Source organism: Sturnira hondurensis, unplaced genomic scaffold (genome assembly GCF_014824575.4).
Source record: "Sturnira hondurensis isolate 20B ecotype Veracruz unplaced genomic scaffold, ASM1482457v3 Scaffold0002597, whole genome shotgun sequence".
NCBI lineage: Eukaryota > Metazoa > Chordata > Mammalia > Chiroptera > Phyllostomidae > Sturnira > Sturnira hondurensis.
In genome coordinates, this window is record NW_028075228.1 from 1,347,774 (window position 1) to 1,360,151 (window position 12,378).

At 59.2% G+C, this 12,378-nt stretch overlaps 1 protein-coding gene across 2 annotated transcripts in view; it reads left to right on the plus strand.

The window, feature by feature from the left end:
* Positions 1-12,378, plus strand: part of PIEZO1 (piezo type mechanosensitive ion channel component 1 (Er blood group)) — a 62,924-nt gene that overhangs the window by 18,443 nt on the left and 32,103 nt on the right. For both annotated transcript variants that reach the window (XM_037040179.1, XM_037040180.1), the window contains exon 2: positions 12,164-12,259. In XM_037040179.1, the coding sequence (XP_036896074.1) occupies positions 12,164-12,259 (96 nt within the window). The remainder of the gene's footprint in view (positions 1-12,163; positions 12,260-12,378) is intronic.

Sequence of the window (12,378 nt, forward strand, 5' to 3'; positions counted from 1 at the left end):
ATGGTCAAAGGGCAAGTGTCCTGTTTGACCAAAGGGGAAACCATGGCACAAGGCAGGCAGGCTCAGTCTCCTGCTGAAATATGCATAGATGGTGGAGCCCCTTCCTAGCAGCCAGACAGAGATACCTTCCCCACCCAGCTTCTTCACCCCAGCAGGTCAGGGCTCAGAAGGAGCCTGTGGCCCTCCTCTCCTACCTGGCCAGGCTACTCTCAGGAGCCAGTGACCCTGCCCCCACCTGCCAGCAGGAAGCAGCCAGGTGGCATTCCTCCCTAAGTGTTGTTAAGGGCCCTAGGGAACAGGGCCTGCCGTACCAGACAGGCCAAGGAACTTGGGGTACTGGGGCCTGCTGAGTCACAGGTTGGGACTCTTGAGTCAGCACCCCAACCTTTTGTCCTGTTTCCTGAGCTGAGGAGGAGACTTGGGGGCTGGCTCTGCCTAAGGTGGACCCCCATTTGGGCAGGTGGCCGCTGGAAGGGGTAAGTAGCCCAGGAGCTCCGTGGAAGCCCCCGCTGCTTCTGGGCCTGGCTGCTGTGGGCTGTCCTTAAGGAGGACGTGTCTCTGCTCTGGGGAGAGGCGGGACCGGTGCGAAGGCAGCAGACATAGAGCTGAAGGACCGGTGCCCCTATCACATAACCAGATGGAGGGTTTTTGTCCTTCCAGGGGAGGCCCAGGTCACACTGTCAGGTCGGACACCACCCATCAAAAGACAGGTTGTAGCAAATAGATTGTGATGAATAATTGGTTGCTTGTTCCTTCTGAGCTGGAAGAAATAATACACCCATGTCCTTCCAGCTCCTGAGGTCATCGTCCCTCTGTAGGGTTCTCCATGCCTCCTTGGGGCGTCACAACACTGATCGCAGGGCCCACCCCCACAGGTCTGGGGAGCTGGAGAGTCTGCATTGCCACCAAATCTCTGGGTGTACCAGTGGTGTGGCCTGGGAACCCACTTTGATGACTACAGCTCTGTGAAGTGGATCACACCAAATTTTGTCACAATGAAGAACTTGTTGGGAAAGAGTCATGGCCTGCTGGCTGAAGGGGACTGTGGGAGGGTCCAGTTTCCTGTGATGGAGACCCAGATACTACATATGGCCTATGCCATGTGTCACAGTCTGTCATGCTTCACTGCTTGCTCCCTGCCCTCACTGAGTCCCCTGACAGCTCCCAGGGCATTTCTACCCCAGGGCCTTTGCACTGGATGTTCTTCATCTGTTTGCTTTACTGAGTTTCTGACCACACCTAACACTTATGGCTGGTCATGTATGCATGTTATCTGGGGCCCTGAGGCAGATGCAGACCCTCACCCTAAACTCACAGCTTACACACTCCCATGTGGGAGCCAGCTTTCTGGACTGTGTGGCTGTGGCTGCTCTCGTAGGAGCTGTGTCATGCTTTCTCATCCTCTGTCCTCTTTGAGGAGGAGCAAGGTGGCCAGTGCTGAGGGGCTCTGTCTGTGTGAGGGGATCCAAGTAGCCCGGGCTTGTGGCCTGGAGGAGGAGGGGTGTGGCCTGGGTGAGAGGCCTGTGTCCTCTCCCAGGAGAGTCCTCTGCACAGCGTGGCCTCATCATGCCCATTATTTCAGGTGCTGCCGGTGGCACCACATCTGTAGAAATCCCCATGCTGTGGAATGGGGCCACCTCTGTAGGAACCTAGTCATATTATTTAGCCTGGAATTCGGGGGTAGGGATGGGCGTGGGAGTGGCTTCAGGTCATGGAGCATCTTTGTTTACTTAGAGCCTAATGCCAATCCCTCTCTGTGCTAATCAGCGTGGTCCCAGAGGCCTCTGCACCATGGGGTCAGACAGATAGTGTGAGGGGACTGTTCAGACCGCCTCCTCCGCAGACTCCAGGATCCAGGTTTTACAGTGAGTGCACTCCTGATGCCAGCTCCCCCCTCCCCCCACATCCACCCTTTTCTCCGGAGAGCCCCCTACTGGCCCCTGAGGAGCACACGTCTACGTATCTCATTGGGTCTTCACAGCCACCTGGGGAGGGCAGGGCCAGAATTGCCGTCTCCACTTTCTTCGTGAGAGAAGGAAGGTCACAGAGGAGAAGCAGGTGCTCGCCTGGGGCCTGGGGCCAGCTTTGCTCACGGCCAGCCCTGCTGTCAGCCAGCCTTGGGCCTTTTCCAGCCTTGGCCCCTTGCAAGGAGGAACCATTTGCACACCTCCGCCCCCACCCCCACTGCCAGCAAGGCCCCACTTACCCCCAGGGGCTATGCCGTGCTGCAAGTTCATTGGAAGAGAGCGCCAACGGTCCTGTCACTGAGTCTGTTTCTGGCTGCACCCCTCCCACACGGGCACCCTTGTGACAAGGCCACCTGTGGATGCTCTGGTGAATGGCGCAAGAGGAGCCCCTTGCTGGCACAGAGCCCAGGGTCAAGCCAGGCCACTCACGGGGGTGCAGTGAGGACCCTGTGTGACCTAGTGAGATTCACCATGCACATGGGCTGTCCTTCATTGTCTGGGGGTCCAGTTCAGAAGAGAGCCCCTTTTCTTGAGGTTAGAGGGGATCCTGCCTCTCCCTGGAGATTTCTTAGTGGCAGGGCTGTGGTTGGTCAGTGACCCTGGATCAGGCTGAGGCCCCGAACAGGGCTGGCCCGCTTGGAGAGGTGGAAGCGTCATCTTCCCACCTGCCTCGTGTGGCAGGGGGGCTCCCTGTGCTGGTGGCTGGCCTTGGGACCCCATTATGTAGGCTGACTGAGCCGTACCGTCAGTGTGGCCCATTCAGAACCACAGCCCACGCAGAGGCAGGGACACCACACATCAGGGCCATCCCCCTCCCTGTCCATAAACTACCCCTTTCCTGGGCGCCCTGCCTCCGCCTGTTTACCTGAGTCAGCTGCGGAGATGTCCAGGCAGATAAGGGCCTTCCCATTCCCCACTCCTCCCCCCTGCCTCCCCATCCCACCGTCCTGCCCTGAGAGGCTTGGGGGGTGGGGTGGGGTGGGGGTCATCTCTACAGGGATGTCCCTCCCTGTGGAATTCGGGCCCCACCCCTGCTGTGGAATCCGGCTGCGTCAGGGCAGCTGTTGCTGACCCTTCGGGGGAACCGGGCACATAAATAAATATTGCTCTTCACCCAGTAGGCTGTGGCCATGGTCATCCCTGTTTGGGGGGAGGAATGCTGGCAGTGGGGAGGGTCCCAGGAGAGGAGGGTGGGTGTGGTGTGAGGAGAATGTTTTACAGGCAGGGAAGAAGGGCTCCTGGCAGTGCTGTGGAGGGGGCCTAAGTAGCCTTGATGGGTACAAAGGGCCCCTCCTTGTTCCCCTGTGCAAAGGGTGCCTGCCTGCCTGCCTGCCTTCCGAGGGGGAAGGGAGGCGACTCCACATGTGGACACCCAGCTTGGGAGGCCTATGCCCCCGAGGAGCAGCCCCTGTCAGCAAATGTTACCAGGTGGTCTGTGGCGGGTACTGTGGATGCCTCGTTCCTCTTGTGCATTCCTCTGTGGCCCCCTAGGCCCTGGGCACTCACCGTGGCTTCACAGAGCTAGAGCAGGCTTGGGGTGGAGGGCAGCCATCCTCCACTTGTCCTGTGTGGGCCAGGTGAGCCATAAAACCAAGTGCCCCAGACACCGTACAAATTAACCTGGACATGGTGCTAATTAAACCCGAACCACGGCGCCCAGGCTTTGTGGCCCGGCTCCAAGTAGATAACAGATGGTCCCTTGGCTGCTGAGGGCCCTTCCCTCTGCCCTGACTGCTTCACCCCCCGCCCTGGCGGCTCATTCCCCCTCATCCTCTGTTGGCTCCAGGCAGACAGGCCACATCAGGAAGGTCTTTGGGTTTCTAGGGCTTTGTAAACTGTGAAACGCTGTGGAAAACATACTCCTCTTCACACCCATGTCCGCACCGTGCTCTGAAGAGGGGTGCGCCTTCAACGCTGCCCTTGTTTCTCCTGACTCCCCTTGTTCTGTGGGGCTGGGGTGGGTGGGGAGGTCAGAATGCCACCCAGGGTCCCACCCCAGTGACTGTCCAGCCTGCTGTGGGAGTTAAGCCCCCAAGAACGCCAGTGTGTGGCCCATCTGCAGTTGCCATGGGGACAGAGAGGGCAAGGACGCTCATGAATGTGGGCTTGGGCGGGCATGTGCTGCAAAGCAGGTCACAGAGGGTGAGGAGCAGGATTGGAAGGGCGATGACTGAGGGGGTAGGTGTCTCAGCAGATCGGCCAGCTTTGCTGGGCTGTGGGCACAGAGGGTGGACAGGGGAGCCTGGGCGGGCCAGGCCCCCTCGACTCCCCTGCCCACCCTCCACAGTCTGTGTGCTCTTGAAGAGCCCCTATAAGCCCAGAGTTCTGAGGTGCCAGGCCCCCTGCCCATGCTGACCCTGACCATCCTTGTCCTGAGGGGTGAGGGATGCCTGATCGCCCACGGGGCTGTAGGCTGACCTCGCCCACTTCTTCCAGAAAGGTGGGGATGCCCTACGTCCTGGGTCACCTTTTGGTCTGGGCCCAGTTTTTGTACCCTGCCGGGGGCATGGCAAGTGTGACTGCCTGGGTGTCGTGAGGGCCACTGTGAGAGTATAATGCCCAGCTGCCTGGGCAGCTCCCGTGGAGGGCAGGGGACAGCCAATCACTGCCCAGTGCCCTCTCTGCCACATCTGTCTTTCCTCTTCCTCTTTTCCTTGCCCAGCCTGCCTGTTGGCAGAAGCTAGCTGGGAAGTGCTTGTGCGTCTGTCCTCCCAGCCAAATAAGGCAGAGGGGCACTCAGGAGATGCAGCAGGCTGGGGGAGGGGCTGGGGCCAGGACCCCCCCCCCCCCTCGCAGCTGCACTGGCCTCACCACTGCCACCTGGGCACCCTAGGTCTCCCATCTCTGGGCCCTGCTGGGCCTCCAAAGAGCCTTGCCTGGTTAGTGGCAGGAGGTGGGCCTACAAGGTGCCTGCCTGGTCAGGAGACCCCGGGTCCAGGCCTGCTGCCGCCACAGCCCTCTGGAGCCGTAGGTGACTCATGTCCTTCCCAACCTCTGGCCCCTTCTGTGAAAGGAGAGCCTGGGCTGTGTGACCCCACCCCCTCTTGTGGTATATTTCCCCCAGTCCTCTCCTGCCCCCTACCCCCTCCGTCCACTTGGTAATAACTACTGTAAGGCATGAGAATTTTAAAAAATATTTTACTTATTTATTTTTTGGAGAGGGGAAGGGAAGGGGGAAGAGTGGGAAAGAAACATCAATGTGTGGTTGCCTCTCATGGGTCCCCCACTGGGGACCTGGCCCGCAACCCAGGCATGTGCCCTGCCTGGGAATCGAACCAACAACCCTTTGCTTCACAGGCCCGTGCTCAATCCACTGAGCTACACCAGCCAGGGCGAGAATGTTTTCCTTGTAAAAACGGAAACCTCACATGTAGGGCCAAGGACCCTGCTGCACAGGTGAACACTGACATCAGCTTGGTGCTCAGAAAGATCAGCAGATCTTTCTGGGCCTTTTTATTTTTAATCCTCACACAAGGATATGTTTATTGATTTTTAGAGAGAGGAAGGGAGTGACGGGGAGATAAAGGGAGAGAGGGAGAGACACATTGTTTGATTGCCTCTCAAAAGTGCCCTGACCAAGATGGCACCTGCAACCTTTCGGAGTATGGGATGATGCTCCAACCAGCGGAGCCACCAGCCAGAGCTCTGGGCCTTCTCTGGTCCACATGTACTGGTACTGTGTGTGTTTCCGTTTCAGTCTTACACGGGGAGAATTGCACAGATGAGTGTCTGTGGCTCTCGGCATCTGGCAGGGTCTCAGCAACAGGCCTGCGATGGTTCTCCCCACTGCGTGCCAGCACTCTTAGCTGCAGCCCCTGAGAGGTGAAGGCTGTGATCCCTCCCACTGAACAGCTGGAGGAACTGAGGCACAGAGGCCCCGCCTCCTGCAGAGCTGGGCAGAACCACCAGATCACAGACTCCAGTCCTGTTTCGCAGATGAGGAAACCATGGCCCAGAGGAAGGCTGTGATGTGCTCTGGTCCCTGGCATGGGCTATGTGCCACTAAGCCCCGTCCTTATAGACCCTCCTCCCGACTACCTAACCCTTGGCCATCGGTCCTTCTCTCCTTAACCCAGAGGGTCAGCCCAGGCCCTTGGTGCCTCACCCCCACAGGAGCACAGTGGGAAGCGGAGGAAGTGGCCGGGTGATGGGCAGCAGCTCTTGGACCCCTCCCTCTGCCCCCTCCACTCGTTTCTTCCCCCTGTCGTGGCCCTGTGGCCTCTGGGAAGGCCTGGTCATCCCCTAGCCAGGTGGGAGGGTGGGCAGCTGCACCCTGGTCCTGGTTTCCTATGTTGGGCCTGCTGACCAGGTGCCCTGCTCATCAGCTGCCCCCTGCTAGTCCTGGACCAACCTCCTTACCTGTCTGTGGTCCAGTTTGGCAGCCACTGCACCCTGGCCTGGGGATGACCCTTGTCCCAGTCCTTCTGCACTTGGGCCGCCTAGACCCACGCCATTTCCAGAGGAGCATCAGCCCCAGTCCCTGGGTCTCTCTCAGTTTCCTCACCTGCAAACCAGAAGTAACAGTAGTGCTCCCCACAGATGTGTGGGGACAGTGACCGTGAGGGCCATGGCATGTGTGTCTGCCCCTCATGCAGGCTTCACTGCCATCCCCTGAAACATGGGCAGCTCTGGCCATCTCTTCCAGGGCCACTGTCCCCCCTGTGGGCTGCAGGACAGTGTGGTGGCGTGCTCAGGCTGCTGAGTCTGCGTCCTGGAGCCTCCCTGCAAATGGCACTAAAAATACCCCCCTCAGAGCATCGCCATGAAGACCCTGCGAATGGCCTGTGTGAGTTGCCTGCCTGCCTCTGCCAGAACCCTCTATGCTGTGTGGCTCCTCCACTTTACAGATGTGGAAACCGAGGTTCAGAGCAGGCAGCCCCAGCTCAAGCTTGGGTAGGACTGGGCGGGGGAGATTCAGGTGGATTCCAGGGCCTGGCAGTCTCTTCCCCTGGGGCATAGGCCAGACTTTGGGGGACTGTCCCAGGAGCTGCTTGTGGCCTGGAGGTCTCGGATGTCGATGTCCCCCTGGGAGGCGCCTTTCTCCCTTCAGGCCATGGCTGTTGTTGTCCAGCCCTCTGCATGGAATGTCCTTCCTGGCTGAGTTGTTCTGGATATTGGTGATTTTCCCTAGCCCTGCCCCTTTCCCCTCCCTACCTGGCACCAGCTGAGACCGGGGGACCATCTGTCCCCTCTGCAGGCCTCAGTTTTCTCATCTACAGGACAAGTATTTGCCTGCTGGACGAAGGTCTGGGAGGGGTTGAGCTTGTGCTGGTGGGGGTACAGGGGCCCTTTCCTGCCCAGGGTGGCTTTCTCTCACCTCCCGCCTCTATCCTATTGTTTCTGGCTCAGGAAAAGGCATATTTCCCCCATGAGGTCACCATCCTGGCCAATGGCAGCTCCTGAAGGGGAGGTGGGAGCTGTCTGGACAGGGCAGATCCTGTCCCCACTTCCCCGATGTCTCTGGTCCTCACCCCCTCCCCAGCTGAGTTCTTCTTTCTCTGTTGGAGCCTGGGGCTGGGACTGACAGAATCCTCCTCCAGTCTTCCTTGAGTCTTAGCCTGACTTCAAGGTGGGAAGCAATGCCACCTCCTCCGGGCAGCCTGCTCTGATGTCCTAGGCCTCCTTGACATGCACAGCCACACTGAAGCCAGGTTCATGACCCTTAGACCAGTGACCTCAATGGACAGACACAGAGCGTTGTGAAAGCCCTCGGTGTGTAAGGCCTGGCCACGCCACCCGCCACCCGCCACCGAGGCCCTCCCTCTGAGAGCCTCTCTTTCCTCATCTGAACAATAGGGGAGTTTGAGAGTTGGCCAAGGTTCTGCTGTTGAGGCCAGTTTGCCTCTGCTCCCGTGCTGGCCCGAGGTCACTCTTGCTCTGCTGGCTTGCTCTGCTGGCTGACCTCCCACCCTGTGTCCAGGCCCTGATGGTGGGGGGAAGGGCAACAGGATGGGAATGTGAGCTAGCGCCTTCTCTTTGCCCGCTCCCCTGCCTGCTCCGCGGGGCTGGGGGCCAGCGGCCCAGCCCAGCTTTCACAGCTCACATCCCACAGACCAGTGTCTGGGGCTGACCCCGGAGTCCCTTGCCTGTCCAGTGCTAGCTTCCTGGAAGGGCTGATGGCAGAAGATGGAGTCAGGGAGGCCCACCAGCCTCTCTCACAGCCTATCTGGGGCCGACCTGGCATGCTCTGGTGAGGCAGCAGGGCTTGGGCGGGCTGCGCTCCAAGATATCCCGGGGGCCCTTGGAGGGCCGGAGCCCAGTTCCTTATCTGTGTGGGCCGAGACGCTTACCTCTCAGAGCACTGCCTTTGTCTGACCGGGCCGTGTGCCCTGAGAGCCTCGACCAACCGTGACTTTGGGGGGCGGTTCCCCCCCCCAATGAATGCGTGAAAGACTGAACGACTGCGGGGGCATTTTTACCCACCCCAAGGCAGGCCCAATGCTAGGCCCACGCACCCTGCGGGGGCTGCCGGGCCCACGCGCAGTCTGCTCCACAGTGCTTTCCACACACGCCCCTCTGACCCTGCTCGCTGGGACTCCTCGTCTCCCATTTCCTGCTTTTGGCAGACATTGCTTCTTGGAGATTTTTTACCTCCTGCTCGGCCTGGGAGTGGGGAGAAGGGGAGGCCTGCTCCAGGCTGCGCTGGCAGCAGAGACCAGGCTTGGGCCAGGCCCTGCCCTCAGGCTCTGGCTTCTGAAATCCGTCACTGATTTCAGGGGCTATTCGTTTAATTGTGGTGAGACACCCATAATGTAATGTATTATCCCAACCATTAAAAAATTTTTTTTCCAATGTATGTATTTTAATTGTTGTTCAAGTACAGTTTTCTGTCTTTTACTCCCATCCCAGCCCACCCCCATATCTCAGCCATTTTTAAGTGTGTGGTTCGGTGGCATTAGGTATGTTCTTAGCATTGCGCCACCATCGGCACATCCACCCGCAGGACTTCACCATCACCCTAAACTGAAACTGCATCCATTACACACCAACCCCCTGCCCCAGCCTCAGGGTCTCTTACGAAGCCGGGCCGGGGAGACTGCAGGAGGCTTTTGGAGGCGAGGAGCTGTCTCTCCTCCTCAGGAGCTGTGCCTCTGCCTCCAGGAGCGTCCCTGGTGCCCACTCCACACTGGGTGCCAGGTCACTGCCATCCTTGGTGCATGTATACTTGCTCGGTATCTGGTGTCCCTGGCAAATCAGAACCTGCGTTCCGTAGGGCAGGGACCTGCAGAATAGGTCCTCAGGGGAGAGTTACTCTGGTGGGTAGGTGGAGGAAAGATGGGATAGATGGATGGGGGAATGGCTGGAGGGGGGGAGTGTGGATAGGTGGGTGGCTGGATGGATACCTGCTGGCTGGAGAAGCTCTCCCCAGGCCGGCACAGACCCCCCTGGGGACAGGCCTGGGGCTGGCACTGCGGTGGGGGCAGCAGGGCCCCAGGCCTAAAGAGTGCAGCACTGGGAACAGAGAGGGGCTTTAGAAGCCTCTTCCGTAAGTGCATTTCCCGGCTGCCTCTGGGGCCAGAGCAGATTGATTTTTTTAAATGAAAATGTATAATTACTGAAAAACTTTACGTTCAGAGATGGGCTGATCACTATAGCTAGTGTGAGTAATGGAAGGAGGCGGCATCTTAACTTCAGGGACAGCTCCCCAGGGAGCAGGGCATGCGGCAGTGTCCAGAAAGGAAGGCGGGTCGCCGAGGCTGGGGACCACAGCGCTGACCACGTGATTCTTCTGGGTCCCCATGTTTCTGGGGTGATAGAAGGGGCTTAGTCAAGGGGTCGGCACTTTACACGCGTGGTCCAGGTGAACCCCCCAATGACCCTTTGGGCAGGGGGTTTTCACCCCACTGCACAGGGGCAGCCACGGGCCTGAAGAGCGAGCCGACCCCAGGGCAGCCAGGCTGGGGACGAGGGCTGGCCTCCTTGTGTGGGCTGCAGCTCTGCCTCCAGCTCGGCAGCTCTGTGGAGGGAGTTCTGGCTCCGCTCGCCACTATCTCCTCTCCCTTCCTGCGAGATGCCCGAGCTCCTAGTTTGGGCAAGAGACTCGGTCCAGAGGGCTTTGGCGAAGGAGGCCCTCGGAGAGGGAGGGGTGGGAGCCAGGCTGTGCTCCCTCTGAAAGATGTCCCGGGATCCCGAATCCGGCAAAGACTGGGGGCAGGCGGAGGCGTGGCGCTGCCAGCAGCCAGGGGCCTCGGCCCCTGCATGTTGGCAGGCGCGCTGCTGGGATGTCAGCCATCTGAGGCCTTCGAGGAGGTCCTCTTTTGTCCCCGCCTCTGGGCTGGGGCAGCTACAGCCTTGGCCTAACTGCAGGGGCCTCAAGAACCAAGCTTTCTAGCGCAGGAGGGGAAGCCTTCGTTGCCAGCTTGTGGTGCCACCTCTGCAGCAGCACCGTCGGCGCGGTTCGGATGCTCTTGTCTCCGGAAGCCCCCAGGAAGGTCACTGTGGGCCATGTGGGGCAGCTGGAGGCCATGGGGCAGGCAGGGCCTGGGCCACACCCCCAGAGGGCCCCCCTGTGCTTGGAACAGGTTGGTGGGGTGCAGATACCTCTCCCTAGAGGACAGTTATTCTGGTCCATTTGGTCTTTGGGAGAGATGACCTGGCCCCAGCTTATTTTTAGCACACTGCACCTGGCCCTGTCACCTCCCCTGGTGGGAAGGAGAGGGGTCAGGTTTCCCTGCTCAGTCACAGACGTCTGGGCTGTCAAGGAGGACACAGATTCGTTCGTGGAGGGTACTGGCACCTGCCAAGTTCTGTGCTGTCCTCCTGGTCTGGGGGGTGGAGCCTGCTCACGGCCCGTGGCAGTGGGAGAGCAGAGCGGGCCGAGGGGCCTGCAGCCCTGGTGGCCTCACCAGTAGTGCCCATGTCTGCTGTCCCCGTGGGCAGTGGGCAGGCCTCTCAGGCACCCTGGGAAGGGCTGAGTGGGTCACGATTCCTGCGATGAGACCTGCAGGAATGCAGCATCTCCCGCTTATCTCCTGTAACTCGATTCCTGGGGGGCAGAGGAGGTCCCCCTGGCCACCTGCTGCACTTGGTCAGGATAGTGTCAGACAGGGGGAGAGGCAGCAGGGTGCCCACGGCGTGGAAAGACACGTTGTCAGATTAATAAGAGAAAAGGCGGGAACAAGCCGATGGCACAGAAGCAGAGGCCGGAGCCGGCCGGGCACTCTGTGCTGGGCAGTTTGCTCATGTGGCGAGTGGTGTGCTGTGGAAGGCACAGCCGGCGAGACTGGTCACGCTGTAGGGGCAGGGCCACTGCGGGGGTGGCTCCCTGCCTCTGGGGAGGGTGAGGGGTGGTCCTCATGGCTGTACACACGTGAAGGCTCAGAGAGCCGGACCCCAACATTCAGTTGTGCTGTATGTTAATTAAAAATACAAAAATTTCGCCCTGGCTGGTGTAGCTCAGTGGATTGAGCACGGGCCTGCAAACCACACAATCGCAGTTTGATTCCCAGTCAGGGCACATGCCTGGATTGTAGGCCAGTTCCCAGCAGGGGACTCACAAGAGGCAACCATACATTGATGGTCTCCTTCTCTCCTTCCCTTCCCCTCTAAAGATAAAAAAATAAAATCTTAACAAAAAAAAAGAATAGTAAAGTGAGAGTACTTTAAAAACTCATTGGAAATACAAAAAAAAAAAAACAAAACTAAAAAAATACAAAAATTTCAAAAGGAGAAAAAGCCAGTTAGGAATATCAGTCGCCACCTCTGTGTCTGCCCACAGGAGGACAGACTAGGCTCTGTGGCATATGCCTGAGACACGCCAACATGACAAGAGCCATGTGTTTCTGTCGGGAACAGTCCCTAACATGTAACGGTGAGCAGACTGTGAGGAGGACCAAGTGACAGAGTGCGTGCACTGAGATAGGGCATGTCACCCATTGTCTGCAGACACAGTGTGACGTGGACATACCCTGAGTAACAGGTGGTGTGTTGCACATTGTCTGGACACAGTGTGACAGCATGTAAGGACCAAGTGACAGGCGACGTGCCATGCATTGAACGGGGCAGCCTGTCCATATAGGGAGGTGAGCAGCCTCGCAGGGGTGACGAGCACAGCACGGAGGAGGGCGATGTTATGGGGTGATGTCGGGGGGTGGTGTTCGGGGGATGAGGTTCAGGGACTTTGTCCAGGGGTCAGTGTGGGGCGTGGGGATGGCCGTCCCTGCGAGCAGCATGCTCACCATCATCTTCCCCTACAGCCTGCCTGCTCCGCTCCAACGCGCTCTCGCTGGTCTACCTGCTGTTCCTGCTGCTGCTGCCCTGGTTCCCAGGCCCCTCCCAGCACAGCATCCGAGGTGAGCGCTGGGCAGTGACCCTGCCCAGAGGGAGGAGCCTCATGGCTCAGAGCTTTGTCCATGTGCACCCAGCCTGGGCCCCTGGGGGAGGGAGCTGTCGGGTACTCCTCAGAAACCCT